The sequence below is a fragment of the Onychostoma macrolepis genome, chromosome 08, assembly GCF_012432095.1.
Source record: "Onychostoma macrolepis isolate SWU-2019 chromosome 08, ASM1243209v1, whole genome shotgun sequence".
NCBI lineage: Eukaryota > Metazoa > Chordata > Actinopteri > Cypriniformes > Cyprinidae > Onychostoma > Onychostoma macrolepis.
Window position 1 is genome coordinate 17,982,920 of NC_081162.1, and position 20,282 is coordinate 18,003,201.

General features: G+C 39.3%; 1 protein-coding gene across 1 annotated transcript in view; it reads right to left on the minus strand.

The window, feature by feature from the left end:
• The window catches only part of nfic (nuclear factor I/C), a 110,466-nt gene that overhangs the window by 35,009 nt on the left and 55,175 nt on the right, over positions 1 to 20,282 (minus strand). The window contains 2 exon segments of the mRNA XM_058784548.1: positions 156 to 230; positions 1,520 to 1,591. Of these exon segments, the coding sequence (XP_058640531.1) occupies positions 156 to 230; positions 1,520 to 1,591 (147 nt within the window).

Below are 20,282 nucleotides of genomic sequence, written 5' to 3' on the forward strand. Positions count from 1 at the left end.
AATGATAATTCTGTCATTATTCACTCACCCTCGTGGCATTCTAAAAAAGAAATTCTAAAGCTGTATGACACTAAATTATGATAATTCAACCCAGATTTTATTTCTGGGTGAACTGTCTTTTTAAGTATCTTATACAAAATACAAAAGCATCTCACTTCTTGATACTTGCACCAGTTCTGTTACACTGAAGACGCCCGAAGTTATAAAGCTCTCTTGAAACTCTGGAGCATCTGTTAAACAAAAGAAAACATGGAATAAATGATGGAACTTTCCAACACAAGGATATCGCCAGCATCTCACGCACAAAGAAATTCAATTTAGTTTTCATTTCTAAATCACTCTGGATAAAAGCATCTACTAAATGAATGAATGTCAAAGTTTTACATAAGCAGAGTCTGTTCTGCCAGTGCACACAGGTTGGAGTGAATTATGGACAACAGAAAGTTTCAGATACAATGTTTTACTGTCTTTTGAATTCCCTTAATTTGAGAGTTTGTCATTAATAAGAGTAATGTCATTAATATAGAATTTTGTAAAGCAAAAAAAAAGTATACTATTTTTCAAAAATTTGGGGACAGCAAGATGTGTTTGAAAGAAGCCTCTTATGCTCATCAAGGCTGCATGTATTTAATCAAAAATACAGTAATATTGTGAAATATTACAATTTAAAATAAGCAAAATGTTTTGTTTTTTAATATTTAAAATTATTCCCGTCACGGCAAAGCTGCATTTTCAACAGTCATTACTCCAGTCGTCAGTGTCACATGATCCTTCAGAAATCATTCTAATATGCTGATTATAAAGAGAAACAGCATTAATTTGAATTTTGTAATACTTTCAAAGTCTTTACTGTCATTTTTTTAGCAATTCTTGTGTCTTTTGCTTAATAAAAGTATTATTTTTCTTTCAAATACAAATATCTTAATGATCACAACTCAAACAGTAAAGTATAATCATCACAATCACATTACAACAACCACAAATTAATAGCTATATAATATTATATATATATATAATATTTATTATATTTATATAACTCAAATAAAATTGACAAACCAATTTTAAACAGTAGTCAATGGATGCAATAAAGTACCTCAGCCATTCCATCAGTCTCATAATAATAGCACAGCATTATGAGCAGGACTGAATGTGTGAACAAAACCACCATGCTGATCGTTACCATCTAGAGTTTCCCCAAAAACTGAGCTAGACTTTTATCCACACGTGATGCACAATAAAGTGCTGGCCTTTCAGACTATCTCTGTTGAAACAGGGGAATGTGGGTAGGATTGTGACACGAACTGGGCAGAGATCGAGAGAGAGATTCAGTGTGTGGGTATGGGTTTGAAGCCATGCATGTAGGTTGACTTGTGTAAACAGGATGTTTGTATAAGTGCAGGATAGGACGCTTACAGGACTGCACCGCACTGTACGCTGCAGCACACAGCATATGCATGTGTACTGCAAGTATTCATGTACATGTGGTTGTGTGAATGTGTGTGTACATGTGCTCTCTTACCCATGGTGGCTGCTCGACTGTCCTCCTGATCTGAACCAATGCCTGTGCGAGGACTACTGCTCTGTTCAGCCTCTGAGAAAGACAAAGAGAGACAGAGAGAGAGACATTAGTCCTCAACTCAGCAGATTCTCTTGACCTGGAAAGGGGCCTGGAGAATTGAGGTCAATATTCTGATTTTGTACAACAATTCTCACACTATGGTGGATCAAACCTTAAATGTCACATTGTGACACCGTCACAGTAAAGCCTGCAGGATAGTTACACACTATGGGTAAAGATGTAATACGTTCATTATATATGAATGTCTACCATGCCAAAATGTTTGTTAATTCTTTTCATGTGCAAGATATGTTGGTTTTTGAACATTCTTATAGGCATTCTGGGTGAGTGGAAATTATGAAGACTTTTGTTGGCTGCGAAGGACTTTTATTATGATAGGCTTACCCATAAGAGGCCATTTTGAAAAGAAGGGTATGTTTGGTGAGGTGGCATGCTTTTGTTACCTTATCTCCAGAGTAATGGTCCAAAACTATCTCTTATAAAAGAGACAGGGTGTATTAGACTTAGGAGCTGTTTTATAAGTCCACACTCTGGTCTGGGATATACATGTTCGGACTATACTCTGAAGACCTTTTTTTCAGCTGGAGGATAACCTGTTTTTTGTGGGGCCTCGTACCAGTGGATTATACTTTTTCCTTTTTTTTTGCGGACATTTGATTTTTTTCCCTCATCTGGGTTTTTGGTTTGCTGCCCACCCCAAAGCAGAAAAGGCCTGAGTCGACAGACTGATAAGTACTATCCTTATCTTTTTCCTTTCCTATGGACTAATGGACTGGTGTGTTGCAGCCAACGAGCTTATTTATGAACTTTCATGCTTTGGACTATTTTGTTTGAGTCTTTAAGTGTTAACAGTTTTGGTTGTGTTTGGTATTACTGTCTAACAAACAAGTAAAGGGGAAAAATTTATTCAAGCTCTCCCTGTGATAATAATTCAACCCTTTTGTAAAGAGTTGTAGTTGTTATAGATGAAGGGAAGCACCATTTTAAGAAACTGTTTGAAGTTTGACATTGTATCTTTTACATTTGAGAAATTTTTTGTCTGTGAAATATGGATGTCTCATCTGGTAATGTTTGTGAGCATGACAAGTGTACAGAGTCCCGTCCTTATCAACTTCCCCCTGGTGTTTCAAACCATTGCCAGTCATTGAATTAAGCTCCATGATGTGTGACATGTATATTGACAGCCATAGCCAGGTTGGAGGAAGTGAAGAGGATGAACCTCCTATATCAAAACCTAGTGGGGAACTGCTGGAACAAATTGAAACTAAAATAACCCTACTCTCTTCATCCCTTCAGGCTCTGCAGACTGAGGTGCAAACGCTTAAAAATGATTTCATAGCCTGCAACGATAGCATGGTTAACCGAGAAGCCTGTTTCAGGGACGCCATTGACCAAAGGATAGAGCCATTGAAAGCTGGAGTGAACAAATCATTGTCCCATTTGGGGGCTGAGATGGTGAATTGTTTCAAGCGTCGAGATGAGCACTGGAAGAAAGAAATGGCACGCATAAAGATAACTAGTACCCCAGTTTCACTCCACCCTCTCAGCCATAGTCTTTCAGATGCAATTCCAACTCCAGCAACTCCAAAGCCACCTATCAACCTAGAATTTCCCACCTTCGGACAAAATCGTGAAATTTGCGATTTCTTAGAGTTCATAGAGAAGTGCGAAAACTTCCTGTCCATCAGATCACTCACGGATGTGGAACTGCTAGCTACAATCAATGCAGTGCTAACAAGTCCTGTGAGGAGTTGGTGGGTGGCTGAAAAGCTAAAGATACACAACTGGGATAAGTTCAAACACTCCTTTATGACTGCTTTCCTTTCTACCGATTACCTGGCTGAGTTGGAAGACCAGCTCAAGGCTATGGTTCAAGCCCCAAACCAGAGTATCTGCGACTTTGCCTATGATTATAGGGCCCTATGCCTAGATGGAAGGTCAACTTGCCAGAAGAGTAAGACGAATTCTCAATAGCTGTAACCCTTCCCTGGTGAGTAGAGGTGCCGTGCACACCGTTGAGCAGCTGGTTAAGGTGGGATCTTTGGTGGAGAGGGACTTGAATTCAAAGAAGGATTACTGGGCTCGATTCAATCAGCTCAAAGGAACTAATGAAGGGAAAAAGAGTGCTTCATCCCGACGTGATCAACTACCCAAGTCACCAAGTACCTCAGTTCGACATGTCTCATTGATTCAAACAACCACACCCCCTCTGCTGAAAGTTGCTATAGGTGTGGGGAATTACCACATCGAAGCCGTTGTCGACACTGGTTCGACCTATTCCTTAATGCAGAAACCGTTATGGGAGGCTGTGAAAAAAAAACAAAGAATTACTACTTCATGCAGGATGTTCATGGTGGCTGATGGAAAAGCTCATTTGTCAGAGGGTAGAACCCCTGTGGATTACGATTGGCACGACATGGAATGGTCTGGTCCATTGACACCTATATAATGTCAGATGAACACCTGGCATTTCCTCTGATCCTTGGACTAGACTTCTTGAGACAAACGAGGGTACAGTTGAACGTTGCCACTATGAGCTATGAGTTGAAGGTCAAAGGGCAAGTTAGAGTATACCCTTTTCTCCAGCAGCCTCAGTGGGAGCAGCCATGCATTCTGAAGAGGGAACAGGTTACCTCTTTGTTCATGGCTGTACCAACGGAGAAGGGTGGAGAGCTGGAGATAATGGCATCAGCAACTAGCATAAAGGACATCATAGCAACACATCCACCAGAAATCCAACCCCCCTTAAATAAATGGGCTACGGTCTGTTCTGGAAGTCTAGGGAAAACTAATCAAGCTACCCATCGGATCATAACAATGGATGATATACCTATACGGTCGAAAGCGTATCGAGTTTCTCCCTTAAAGAAAGAGGTCATGGAAAGGGAGATTGATAGGATGATGCGAGAAGGTATTATCGAGCCTTCTCAATCCCCTTGGGCATTTCCGGTGGTATTAGTCCCAAAGAGAGTTGGAAGTCTAAGGTTCTGCGTGGATTATCGCCATCTTAACTCCAAAACTCCCCAAGATGCCTACCCGTTGCTGCTCATCCATGAAATACTGGAGTCACTACAGGGTGCTAGTTATTTCAGTACCCTTGACCTGAAATCGGGATATTGGCAGGTCGAAATGGAAGAAAGCAGCAGGGGGAAGACAGCTTTCATAAACCCCTTTGGGTTGTTTAATTTCTTGACCATGCCCTTTGGGCTGAAAAATGCAGGGGCCACATTCCAGAGGTTGATGGAGAGAGTCTTGGGTAAGCTGAGGGGAAATGTGTGCTTTGTCTACATAGATGACATAATTGTCTATTCCAAGTCAACAGCAAAACTTAAAAGATCTTGAAGTTGTCTTCCAAAAACTGAAGGAGCCTAATCTTACCCTAAATCTTAAGAAATGCCACTTCATGAAAACAGAGCTTAAGTTTTTGGGACATGTGGTGTCCAAGCAGGGAGTAAAAGTTGACTCGGACAAGATCACGGCCATCAGTGAGTACCCAATCCCGCAGAACCTGTTGGAACTTCAGAGATTCCTGGGGTTAGTTGGGTGGTACCACAAATTTATTCCCCACTTTGCTGAACTGGCTGTCCCATTGAGCCACCTCAAGAGGAAAGGGGTGAAGTGGGCATGGACCAAAGAAACCTAGTTAAGCTTTGAGAATCTCAAACATGCTTTGCAACATGCCCCTATACTAGCTCAACCTGATCTGTCGCAACCCTTCCAGGTCCAAACAGATGCCAGCTCAGTTGGCCTGGGGGTAATTCTAACTCAGAACATCGGAGGAGAGGAAAAGGTGATAGCATATGCCTCGAGGGGTCTGAGGGGAGCAGAGGTGAATTATTCTACCTCGGAAAAAGAATGCCTTGCAGTGATATGGGCTGTTGAAAAGTGGCATCACTACCTGGAAGGAGTTCCATTTGTGGTGTGTACGGACCATGCTGCTTTGACCTGGGCTTTTAACTCCCCCAAAACTATGTCTCAACTGACGAGATGGACCTTAAGGCTCCAGCATTTTCACTTCCAGGTACAGTACCGAAAGGGAAGGATGAACCTGATGTCTGATGCCTTGTCGAGAGCTCAAAGTTGCAATGTTTCCTTGGCAATGTATGTTGACAACAAATCCTCCCATTGGAATTTGGATATTCCATCAACCATGGCAGAAATATTACAAGCCCAGAGTGCGGATGTTGGGGTGAGTGAGTTAAAGGGGAGGATCGGAATCACGGATGAGGTCAACTGCATTAGATGGGAAGTCCAGCAAGGGGTGTTGTACAGAGTGTCGCCCTGTGCTGCAGGCACAAAGTACCAGCTTGTAGTGCCCGAGAGTCTAACCACAACCTTTATCAATTATTTTCACAACAGCCCACTGGGGGTAGCCTGGTAGTACCAAACTCTGCTACTTCGCTTTGCTTCGTAGACAGAGTCTGGAAGGGCATAATTGACAAATGTTTACTTTCTCGTGGGTGGGGCTTGTCTGAAGTTTAAAATCATTGCTGTACCCATAAGCCAATCACATAAAGTTTGGTTATGACGTATGTTATGCGCCGGCTCGGCCGCCTCGAACTTCCGCTGTAAACACAGGTATGTGGCGAAAACAAAACCATCAAGCGAAATACAGAGCGAATAGCATCCCGTGTCTCCATGTCCGCTGTCGTTTTAGATTTCCCTAACCTAAACTACAATCTTAAATTCGGCGCTTAGCGTCTACGTCACGGCTCTCAGCCCGCCCTCTGTTCGTTGGTTGGATGGCTGGTGTGGAGCTGGAGATAATCTGGGAGCTTGTTTGCTGTATCAGACTGAGTACAGAAGCGAACTGAAATTGAGCGGAAGTACGAAGTCTGACGTAGTCAGGCTACGCTGGGGGCACATCTGGGACGAATGAAGACTCCTCAGAAGATCTTAGAAGTCGCCTGATGGCCCGAGGTGTGCAAAGACGTATGGAAGTACGTGAAGGAATCCACGGTCTGCCAGAAATACAAACCTGGCAACACCAAGCCCTTTGGTTTCCTCCAGTCAACAGAAATAGAGGAGCCTGGGTATATGTTAAGGGTGGACCTTATGGGGCCCCTTCCTACAAGCTAAAAGGGGAATGTGTATCTTCTGGTAGTGGTCGACTATTTCACCAAATGGGTAGAGCTCTTCCCTATCAGAGACTGCAAGACTCACCGAATCTGCAAGATTTTGCAAGAAGAGGTGTTAACGAGGTGGGGAGTTCCAAAGTACTTACTGTCAGACTGCGGACCTCAGTTTCTAAGCCAGCTGATGGAGGATCTGTGTAAGAGATGGGGAATAACAAGGAAGCTCACCACCAGCTACCACCCTCAAACAAATCTCTCGGAGCGAGTCAACAGAACAGGACTCTGTGACACCGTCACAGTAAAGCCTGCAGGATGGTTACACACTATGGGTAAAGATGTAAAAAGTTCATTATATATGAATGTCTACCATGCCAAAATGTTTGTTAATTCTTTTCATGTGCAAGATATGTTGGTTTTTGAACATTTTTATAGGCATTCTGGGTGAGGGGAAATAATGAAGACTTTTGTTGGCTGCGAAGGACTTTTATTATGATAGGCTTACCCATAAGAGGTCATTTTGAAAAGAAGGGTATGTTTGGTGAGGTGGCATGCTTTTGTTACCTTATCTCCAGAGTAATGGTCCAAAATTATCTCTTATAAAAGAGACAGGGTGTATTAGACTTAGGAGCTGTTTTATAAGTCCACGCTCTGGTCTGGGATATACATGTTCAGACTATACTCTGAAGACCTTTTTTTCAGCTGGAGGATAACCTGTTTTTTGTGGGTCCTCGTACCAGTGGATTATACTTTTCCTTTTTTGCAGACATTTGATTTTTTTTCCTCATCTGGGTTTTTGGTTTGCTGCCCACCCCAAAGCAGAAAAGGACTGAGTCGACAGACTGATAAGTACTATCCTTATCTTTTTCCTTTTTCCTTTCCTATGGACTAATGGACTGGTGTGTTGCAGCAGTCTAACAAACAAGTAAAGGGGAACAATTTATTCAAGCTCTCCGTGTGATAATAATTCAACCCTTTTGTAAAGATTGTAGTTGTTATAACATTCATTGATCTTATGTTTTTATGCTTTGCAGTCTGAAAACATTTAGTTTGGTGATGCACTGAACAATTATAGCGAATTAGTGGATATATATATAAAACGTATTGCACATATTCAGGTTAAGTGAAATCATTTTTATCTGAAAGTAACGTGATAGAATGCAAGGCCTGTTTACCTCGAGGTAAATGTTGATATGTCGTACGTGTTATTTTTTTTAAATGGGAAATAAACTGTAAATCTGAAAATAATCATTTTAAAAAACTACAACAACTTTGTGTTATTTGAGTACTAATGTCTTGGAAATAAATACGTTTATGTTCATGCTCAAGCATTTTTTTAATAAAGAAAAATATAAATATAAAGAAAAAAACCCATTATAAAACCCTTTTTCCCCCCCGCATAAACAATAAACACATTAAAAAAATACTAAAAGCATAAAATAAGAAATATATAAACATTATAAAAAATATTAATATTTTTCTGTTGCATAAAAATAAATGCTAAAATTTAGAGGTCTTTTTACAGGAAAAAGAAAATCTTAGCAGGGCAAGTGAAAATCTGAATTACTGGAACAACTACACCAGCAAAATATGAATATAAAACATACAAATAATAAGCATTTGAATGATTACTCTGACTTTATACATGCTGCAGTTTTATAAATGGCAATCATAAGCAAATTGCAGCAGCGTCAGAACTTGAGTCCAAGAGTCTGAGTTTTTCCCAAATATAAGCATATGTTCAATGAACAGAAACCTCTGACATGTTGGCGTGTGGTTGATCATGTCAGTGATAGCTTTGGTAATCCGACATAAGAACATGTTTCTGTATAAACAACAGAGGAAACGAACACTCTGTATGTTTTATATAACTCACTCATAGGTTACTGATACAGCCATGCACTCTGATACCCTGACGAGCTGAGGCTCGGCCAAATGGCTCATAAGCCTCGTAAATGAGAAACACACCGTATCAAAGTGCTGCAAAACCATTCAAATATTCTCTTTCTTTTCAACTTGTTTGGCAAGGCCGAGCATAATCTCGTTGAACCCTCTTCACTGGCAGAGCACAGGGATTGTATTGCCAAAGTGTAAACTCATTGAAGCAACACAATAATGACAAAACAACCTAATCCAACCATAAAACCTTCCCATTTGTGTGCGTTCCAGCTCTTTGCCACACGGATGTGAGGGAAAATGCAGATAAACACATAAAACGAATTCGAGTCAAGAAGCAGCAGAGGATTTTCTGAATAGAGAATGAAAGAATAGAGGGGTTACCACAAGGACTCTGGCAGGCGTTCAAAGAAAAGCCAGTAAAAAAGCTCAAGCTGGATAAATAAATAAGAGAGCTCCCTATCAGATGGGCCGCACGCCGCTGCCAGTTCAAAGCTGAGGAGAGTCCGTCCGGCTGCACACGTCTGAATGCAACGCTTCATTACGACTCTCACACTCTTTGTGGCCTGCAGGACTCAGAGGCCAACCGCAAACTACTGCTCAAGACACATGAAAACACACACAAGCAGCGGCAACACAACTGCAAATTTCTTATATCTATCTTTTATAACTAATTCAATAAAAGTCAAAGAGAATTTAAGTTTGCGTTTTTCTTCCATAATCTGACGTATTTCCAAGTATAACAGGATATTCAGCTAAACAAAATGTAGGTTTTAGGGTTGTGCCGAGAGAAAGTATCGTGTATCGACAATATTCAGAGATATCGCCTGTGGCTGATGCCTTTGACAATATCAAGACGATTATTATTATTATCAGGCTAGTATTATTATCTAATTAATATCAGAGCTTATTTGTTCCACCATATTTCTTTTCGTTTATGAATGCAATGGCTAATCAGAGGCGTTCAGGTGAGTCATCGCTGAAACAGCGGAGTTTTGTTGTTATTTGTTGCGTGCTCGCTGACTGAATTCTGCTCTCTTGCGAATTCTCTCATGAACAACAGTGCAGATGTGCGTGCGAAGTGAGTATAAGAGATTTATTCATCATACAGTGTAGACAGCTTCACTGATTATAGGAGGATTACAGGAGTGAGGATGTCATTTTATAATGTAAATGTTGCTGTTTGAATAACTGAGGAATATCATGACATCCATATGCTACTTGACTAAAAAGATATCATTTGTAGTTAATATATTACATTAACATTAGGCTGCTTTTAGCCTTACCCTGGAGTTGGTTCACTCTCCGGCTATAAAACTAAATAAGTAAATAATTAAATAAATTAGCATGATAATATCCTGCTGATCTCACAGGCTGATGATAGGACGATATGACTATGGGGCATATCGCCCAACACGAGTAGGTTTGGATCATAAAAAGTGGAGTTGTGAAGTAAAGTGAAAGCGGTTTTGCTAAACTGGTTAACATTACCCAACAGCCTGAATGGCCTAAGTGATGTAACCAAAAAGTAATTTTTACCTTTGAAATAAAAGCTACCGCTGAATAAATCATAGCAAGGCCAGGAATGTGCATTAGGAAAAAAGTATGGTCAATTTGGATTTTATGTTGACTTTAACATCACAACTAGTCTTCAATCCGCCCACTTGGATAATGATGCCAGCATAATTTCCCCTGCCACAAAATATGAAATGTTTTCTTAAAATATATGCGCAAAGTGCAGCCTAATTATGTTGTTGTAAGTAAAATACACATGGTCTGGGGGAAAAAAAGAATTATAAACCTTACAAATCTTCAAAAGTTCAATGACATTCCAAAGGAAGCGGTTGGACCCGGGCCATAATACTCAATGTTTTGATTATGAAAAATTGGAGAGGCCTTAAACAGTAGGAGACAGATGGATGCTGAGAGGTCTGAAGTCTGTTCCAGAGAAGACGAGCAATGCTTAAAAGTGCGGCAAATTAAAAATAAAAAATAACCCAACACAAAACATAAACAAACATGTCTGTCAACGTTGCGATTATTCGCAGGCCAGGATGATTAGTGCTGCCAGCTACACAGAGGGACACGCTCCAGTTCTCTCTCTCTCGGCTTTTCTCCTCCATGACTGTCTTCAGAGTCCTGTATGCTCCTGCCAAAAGCTGCGGCGGTTTCTAGGCAGGCAGCCCTCAGACCGAATCTCTGGCAAAGAGAATCGGAGGGAAGGAAAAATAAAAGTGTCAGTTTGAGGGAGATACTGGCACTGAGCACCTCTGACACATCTCAGTGTCCAAAAGGACCTGTGAAGCTGAAGACACCAAAACATAAAACGTAAATAAGAGAGGAATTGCTTCAACCGTTAGCTCCTCATTTCGTTTCCGACATAAGTCCAAGAAGAAAAAGTAAAAATGCAGATGGAAAATATGATGCAATACTATGTGCTTGAACGACGGCCATTTTATTTGTGGTGCATGGACTAGAGTTTGCCATTTTGTAAGGCGATTTCTCAAAAAGTGACACAGTAATGAAAAAACAAAACCTAATCCAATTGTAAAAATATTTTTCACACCAATCTAAGAGAGAACGCAGCATTCACAACGTAAATAAAAGAAGAATGGCAGTAGAAATGCAGTCGGAAAATATGACGCAATAAAATGTGCTCGTACAACGTCCATTTTCTCTCAAGCGCGCCATTTTGTAAAGCACTCAAACTCTGAAACGCTTTGGTAGCTTTCCTTATTCGGACTACAACCTGTCGTGCGATCTGGATACGCAAGTCTAGTCAATTAGTAACCCGAGGAACATTCACTGACCTATCAAGAGGACTGCTTCCTTCTCCTTCAACAGAACCATCATTTTTGCTTCTAGCTTCTGCTTCGTGTAATATCTTTAGCATGCTGATGATTTAATGGCCCCTCGCTTCAGAACTTTTTGTCCTTGTATGTGTTTTCCATACTAAAACTGTCACTGCAGTAAAAGTGAGGTTGCTTCCAGTGAAAGTTGTTTCTATTTCTTTTCATGCAAGCTACATTTCAAGCCAGGAATCAGTCATCGACACAGCCATTTAAGTTGTTTTTTTCTTTTTGGCAGACATTTCATGAGCAGAGAGGAGGTTTGCCGTTGGCAGCCATTTTAGATCGGTCTTTCTGCTTTCTCTCCCACTCTCTATCTCTCACACTCACTCTATCCCTCCCTCTTTTTCTCAAGCAAGAACAAAGTATAAGTAACCGTACTGAAGAGTGCCAGCTTGCCCATGTGCCAACTCGCTCCGTTCAGGGCAGAAGAGAGAGTGAGAGAGAGACAGACAAACAGACAGAGAGGCAAATGGCCGCTGCTAAATGGTTGGCAGAGACTCTGAAGATTTAGAAAGTTGGAGTGGGCAGAGAAGGAAAGTCGGAGAGAAAGTTTGAGCTGTGGAAGTGACCTTACGTGAAAGACATTCCTATGCACTGCCTCAGCCATTAGAGTGACTAACAGCTAAATAACAACATGAGGTATTACGCAGTTAGTCATGGCAGGAAGAGTGAGCGAACTTTCACTCTTGCAGACCCAGAAGAAAATAAACATAGTTTGCAGCTGAGCTCAGAATGTTCCTCTAGAAATCCTGCACATCGACACAAAGAACCTCAACACTTCCCAAATGCTCAAAACACGTCCCCAGCCAGATAATTAGGGTCATCATGGGGTCTGCAAATTATTGTGTGATCTCACATTATCTTTTGTGGGGGAAAAAAACATGCTGTTAACATAATCAAACTTTAAAATGTATGAAGTAAAATTAAAAATGTAATAAAAATAGTAATGAAATAGTGTATACTGCCATTCAAAAGAGATTAATACTTTTATTTATCAAGGACATTTATAATGTTACAATGTTCAAAAAAATTCAATACCACATAAATGTTGTTTTGAACATTCTATTCATCACAGTATAAATAGAAAGTATCAATGTATCAAAATATAGAAATGTTTCTAAAGCAGCAAATCAACATATTAGAATGATTTCTGAAGGATCATGCAACACTGGAGTAACGGCTGCTGAAAATTCAGCTTTGCCATCACAGAATTAAATTGCATTTTAAATAGCAAATATTAAAACTGAAACTTGCTCTTTTAAATGGAAATAATATTTTACAATATTACTGTATTTTTTTTAATAAATAAATTTAGCCTTGGTGAGCATAAAAGTCTTGTAGTGTATAAAATATGTATAAATATCTGTACAGCAACACCAAATGAAGAGTTTAGATGCAAAAGCCTCCAAGTACGTCTGACGCTTTTCTTTAAAATTAGCATTTCTTTCTGGCTACTGTGTATAGGTTTCTATGTAAGTACTGGTACTTCTGAATGGGTTGAGGCTGGGATTTAGCGCATACTTGATGAACATATACTATGTGTGGAGAGCATTCACTCAGTATCGTTATCTCATTTTTGACCAAGATGGCTTTTAGAGGCTTTTGCACTGGAACTCTTCAAATATTTTAATGGCTTGAAATGTAAGCAGCATATCCATTTACATAAAGTTATTATTTGTAGACATAAAAATCAACTGCTACATCTATTGTGATTGTAGGGTGAAGACCCTAAATAAAATGAAATATTTAAAAACACAAAAAAGCACAGAAAAACAAACAGACATATCAAGTATATCAGAGAACTATATATACACTTCAACACTTCTGGCTACTACATCTTTTGATAGCTCTACTACAAAATGTTACTATGCCTTCATGTCACATTGTATTGTGCTTTCCAGCTGACTGAACTGAGGCAATTCTCTTAAACTGTCGCCTCTCTCAAGTAGTGTTTTAAAGTTAACTCATTTCAATGAATCAGTTAGCAGAACAAGTTCAACTGGCTCCTCTACAGGTATAATGCTGTCACTTTAATTGAGATCCTTATTGATTGTCAGTCAGATAAATACTGCACTGATTGCAAAATAAATAAAACCATGTGACAGGTATATATTTACAAAGAAACTGACCCCTTAAATAACTTTAATATTTTTCCTCATTAACGTGTAGTGTGGCTAACTACTTTTCCAAAAGGACAGCTTGACTTTATTTTTACCACGTTAAATAAACAACAGTGCATCGCAGTGTTTATATGAGTGCTAACGTGTGTCGGTGTGTGTGGATTGAGCCTGTAATGTTTCATTTCCAGCAGTATCTGAGCTGATCGAAGGAGACAACCTTTGTCATACCACACCCCAGCGTTCTCCATCCCTGAGAGGAAGAGGTGCTATTTCCCTCAGCGCAGAGCCAGTGAGACAGATGGATCGAAGGGCATTCAGTCTGCCGAAATACTGAAACAATTATGAGCTGTTCCTTTACACGGCAACTTTGGAATTTAGTCTGAAACATAGCGCCATCCAGCCACAAGCAGCCTTATGAATCCAGTATAAACCACACACCATCCTGGAACACTTTCATGGTGACACTTGCTAAGGCGAGCAAGATATTGAACTTATTGATGAGAGATATACTATAACTTTCCTAAGTGATCAAACGGCAAAAGAAATCCCCTGGATTTATAGGAGGAAATTGAGCCATATATAGGGAAGAAAATATCAGAGACCCGTTCAAGGGCTCTTTCAGCTCTGGGCCTATAAGGAATCATTTAGAAGACCACAGCAATCAACCACTGGACCCCAGCAACATGCTAAAAACACACCTTAGTGTTGGACCACTCAAATATTCTTAAAACAAACAAAAAAAAATTGTTGTGCATTTTATCCATTTAAAAAGTAGATAAACAAAATATAGCCATGCTGCTAATTCTGTGCTCTCAAACTTAAGGAAATCAATGAACAAACCAATGCCAAAAATCTTGTACTGATTAGAAGCGAGTGCTCAGACCAAATGGAGTTTAGATTCACTCCAGGCTTTTGTAAAGCATAACACACCACAACATAACAACAATACAAAACAACGCAACAGTGATGCAACGATTTTAAAATACTCTGCAATAGAGATTAGTTAATCATTATTTTAATGGACATCATTAAAAATCTATTCTATTTTGCACAGAAAACAGAAATAACACACACACACAAATACAGTAATCAGTTACTCTAAGTGTATATTTTACAGTGCTATTACAGCAGTAATTCACCACTGGAAAGATTTCCTTTTAATAAAACTTGGCTGTATTTGCAGCAGATTTTTTTTTTTTTTTAAATAGGTGCTACATGACTCGACAAAACAGAGGAAAAAAATCTATGGCGTTTCCTTTTGCCAAAAAGGAAACTTCAATGCCCATAATGCACTGGGCTTAACTGAACTGTTTGTGAACAGAGATACAAAAACGTTTTACGTCGTCTAGCAGACTTTTGCTGACAAATAAACAGGGATCTTTTGTTGTAGGTACCAAGGAGAAAGAAAACACACTGTTCATTTACATATACTACTGACATTGTAACACACCAAAGATGGTTGAAAATCAGCAAAATTCAACTTTAGATCATTTCAAGTGAGTGTTAGATGTAAAAATCATCATGCACAATGTCTAATATAAATTGTTAAAAACACTATTGTAGAACTGATATATTGTGCATCCTGAAACAGCATAATGTAACACCAGACATCATGGCCTGTCATTCTGATCATATCACCGCCATCGTTTAATCCTGTGTATCATTCTCTGTCACTCTCTTCAGCACTGCTGATCAGTTTCACAGCTCTGATTTCACTGCTGATCTGTTTTCTGCTGAGGAACAAACACAGTGAATGCAAATCTTTATAAAACTCTCTCTCTCTCTTTCCTGTTCTGTCTGCGTCTCTTTCTGTCTCCGGTGAGTGTGAGAGCTGTCGGAGTAAGAGTTATTGATTCTGACCGTGGCCATCATCACAGCCAGCCAATAAGTCTTTAACATCTACAGAAGAACCGAATGAGAATGTCAGACTGAAAAAGAGAGAGAGAGAGTGTGTGTGTGTGTGTGTGTGTGTGTGTGTGAGAAAGAGAGACTGATAGGGAGGGGTCTCTTGAAGCATTTAGCAGTCTGGCGGACCGCACTGGCCCCCGGGCCTGCATGGATATGAATCCACTGGGAAACTTTTAATGGGTTATCTTAATATCTTAGGAATATCAGTGTTCATCTAAATTCATTACAGACCCTCTAGATGGACGAGCGCCAGGGTAAAACAGAAAAGAAACGCAACAGCGAGTTCTGTTTTTCAAGACCGCCAGGTGTCAACAAGCAAAAATTTCTGCAACAGTTTTTGAATCGGGAGCTGAGATGAAATGTTGGAAAAACATGCAGCCGTGGTGGCAAAATTTTACATTGTACAAATTGTACATTACTTTTATTTAATCAAATTGAATTTTATTTATTTAATTTAGGTTTTACTACTGAGACACAAGTCGTACCAGATGTTTTCTTTAGAAGCCGCGTTCTATATCTCTGTTGCAGTGAGGGACTGCCTATCATTCTTACAATTCAATTTAAATGTTGCAGTTTCTAATCAAGTTATCAGCCAACTGGAGAGTAATTCAATTTTATTTACTCGCCAAAGCCCATTTAAACTCGTGTTTGGTGCTTGGCGAGTGTCAATTCTGGATCCTGTATGCAGCACTCTGAAAAAGATTGTACAAGAGTGAGAGAGATAAAAAGAAGAGGAGAGAGAGGGAACGTCTACTCTTAAATCTTTCTCTGAAGTTGCTGAGGTAAGGAGAACAGGGTTGATGCTGCAAAGCTGACATTTAATGAAGGAAGTCTGTGCTTTTATGTGGTCCGACAAACTGGTGTCCTATATAGAGTCAGAGAGAGAGGAAGAGAGACGATGGAAGGATGAGTACAGCATTTATGAAAATAACGTCTCTTAAAAACAAATTAAATGAATGCTATAAACTGCCTCTAATAACAGGTAAATTAACTTACCGGTTTAAATTACTGTTAACATAAATGCTCAACTTTTTCAAGTGTGAAACATTTTTAAAACAATTTTAGTTTGTTGGACATAGACAAAAACAAAAAGGTGAACATAAATGTATGACCACTGGCATTAATAATAATAATAATAATAAAATAATAAAAACAATCATTTGAAATTAAATTTGATAATTTAAAAATAATTTGATATTAAAACCCAATACTGTAATTATTAATATGAATGATTTTTTTTATTAATTATGCATTATTGTTATTACTATTATTATTATTTATGCCAGAGGTCATGCTTTATGTTAACCTTGTTTGGTTCACTTGTCCAACAAACTGTATATACTGTAGTATATGGTAAATATAATGTGCATCATGAATATTTAACACTACTACTACTACTACTACTACTAATGATTATTTATGTATTATTGTGTCAAAAATAAAACTTAAAATAAAAGCAAAGAACATATTGGTGTGTTTCAATAAAAAATCTTATTGGTCAACCTAATATATAAAATGATAAAAAAAATTAAAAAAATGCAACAACAAGAACCATATAGGGGGAAAAAATCAATACGTTTTCCATGAGCATTCAAAAACAATATTCGGTGAAGACAAACCCTCACAAATATGAAACAGAGGAGGTGGGGACAATGTCCAACAGCTGCAAAATCCAAATGACAGTCTTTAACTTCTCATCTCAACTACTGGGGGGCCTGTGAGGAAGGAGTGGGCGCAGGACGCTCAGAGGGACTCACTAAGGGGAAAATGGTAGGCGGAGGTAATTGGTCCAGCTGACCTTTTCTGCAAGATTGCAGCTTCCTGTGGCAGAGGGGTATTATGGGACTGCCCGAGTTTGACAGTAATAACACACTGCAGCTATTTGCTCAATCTGAACGTATGGACAAATCACTGCCAGCTGGAGGAAGACAGGCAGGGCTATACAAGAGTCACACTGCAGGTGCAGACACACACACACACACTGCATGTGTTACACCCTCACAATGATACCTCAGAAGCATATCTACCCTGAACTCTCAGTTAAACTAACCTAAATTGTGAAAGGCAAGAATTTAAGTCTGTTTATTAAAGGAACCAAAAACAGTTGCTTTTTGTCTATGTTTAGAGAACTACCCGCTTTGAGAAACACACTTAATCCAATTACAAAACTAAAATTAATTAATTCAAAAATAAAGAAAACATTAATGTGACAAACACCCTTAAAAGACACATATCAGAACTAAACATTTTCTATATAGGTAATAGGCATGATTACATTTAATTTACTTCAACATGGAAAGAAAAAAATCTCAAAAACTTAACCTCAAAAGCTCAAATAAGATTTCAAATTAGTAATAAAACCAGACTATTTTTCAGACTGCTCCTGCTGCACATCCTACATTAAACAACAATATCAAACAGTTGATCATCTCTTTGAAATGGAAGGAGGAAATACCATTCCTAAATTGCACTCACATTTCTGATGTCTCATCACTATTATGCTGTATTATTATTATTATTATTATTATACTGTAAATGCAATGTGCATTATGAATATTTAATACTACTACTTTTTATTTTATTACTGTGCCAAAAAAACGACTAAAAAACATTTCTGAACACTGAATGCTAAATAAAATGTAAACCAGCATCATCAAGGCCAACCTGCAATGTAAAAATAATGTAAAATAATAAAAATTGGTTCTGAACACACAAGAACAGAGCTAATGAGGAACTCTATTAGAAACTAAAAATAAGCATTCAAAAACAATATTCCGTGAGGACAATCACCTCAGTAAGGACAAATTGCATTTGATTATTTCTGCCATCAAATTTTCTACAGGTGGATCGTCTCCTTTATAATGTCTCTTGTGCTGATCTAAACACTGAAGCTCTAATTCTAAGATAAATACATGGCCACCAGAATGTTATTTGAGCCTCATCAATCTCATTCACAGGTACAATAGTGTCATGTTCTGCTTTTAAAATAAACTAGTACTAGTTCAATGCCAAACCAGCATTACTCTGACTCATAGGGCCATTAAACAACAATAGTTATTGAGGCTGTAGTTGAAGAGGGCACTCTGAGGCTTCACTCGCATTGTAAGTAAAGAATTATAAAGCTCCTATTTTTTCTGCTTTTCCGCAAGCCACAATATAAAAACCAGATGTGAACGGCGTATTCCTTTCAAGTTATTTTTGGATGAGTTTCATAGACATATTAAAATATATATTTATATAAAATGGCTTAAACCACCCACCATAGTCTTTGGATCGGCTATAAAGCTCTCTGCAATTTGAGCATAGCATGTCATTTGTGAGGACCCATGCAGTGTGCACAAACGCTGGCACATGAAATTATGATGTTAAATGATTATACGCACACACGGAATTTATACAAATTATGCGCACATGCAAATGCATCTGTGCACACGCATAGACGTGTACATGCAATGCTCACGCACAACAGTCAGTATGCTAAAAGCTCCAACTTCACTTGTGTTTGGGAAAACCTTTAGCGGCTACCAGTTCGTGCCTCCGCTATCCACTGTTTCCATGATTATGGGGATGAAATTGAGAAAAGACTTAGTTTGGGTTTCCATCAAAACATTCGCTGACATCTCTAATTGGCCGTCAGAGCTAACCAGAGAGCGGAGGCTACAGTAGGTCATGGCAGACGGGCCGATCTCGGAGGGCACACTTCCCAGCTCTCCCTGCATCCCCATTCCGGGACTGGAAGCAGGGCAGGGCTGTCTGGGTGGGCGCTGGGAGGGTGTTTGGTTTGGAGAGGGCTCCAAGGCCAGAGTCGCGCCAGGACCCTCAACACAGAGGCCTCACCCTCTGGGTTACTTCCATCACCCTCCCTGTCTCTTCTCGGCACAGGATTCTTTTCAAATTGCGGTTTCTTAGGGCCCAGCAATGCGGTCGGAGATCCATAATAAATAGGAATTTTCCTCCACTGAGGTCGGAGAGGCTGCAATCCCCTCTGATCTGACACCCGGGTTCCCGCTCTGCTGTTACGGACTTTACCGGAATGGACCGGACACGGAGCCAATCGCAAACAATACAACAGAAACCACAACAGTATTGGCTGATAACCTGCTTTTTTTACCTACATAAACATTTCACAATTCTGGCATCACTGACTTGAATGACTTTCATTCTTTTGTGGAACATAAATTAGATATTTTGAACTGTTTTTGTCCATAGAAAGGAAGTCACGTCCATTGGTGAGTAAATGATGGTGTGATTTTAAACAAGCAACCTCATCTGTCTAAAAGACCCTGAAGACAGAGGAAATTTGGGAGGTTATCATTACCATTATCATTGTACCATTGGTAGTTTTTACTGGTGTATGTAAAAGGTCAGTGTCACCAGTAGGGGGCAGCGTTGCTGGAGCCAGTGTCATATTGACACATAGTGAAACTGCCTGGAAATTTCCAGTACTAATATTTTCACTTCTACAGGTTGTTTTTGATGTTTGCATACAGTACACTGTAATGCACTATTTAACAAAAACTAAAAATGTCTATTCAGTCTTTTTATTCATGCACAACAAGACCAGCTATTTAACACTCTAAGAGACTTAGTATAGTTATTTATATACTGTTCAAGCTCGTAAACAGCCTCATAAAGCCATCACACAATATTCCTGCTACACTGTGTCAGGAGTTTGTCATGCGTGTGCCACATGTCATGTCATGTTTGTTCCTCATGTGAATTGGGGGAACCATAAAATCAGGCCGGGTGTCTGAGTGTGGTAACCACCCCGGGTGGTTTGCATTGTGGTGGAGAAAGCGGTTTGAAACACAGATATACACTGGTCTTGTCTCTTTCTCTCTATGTCTCGGGGCTC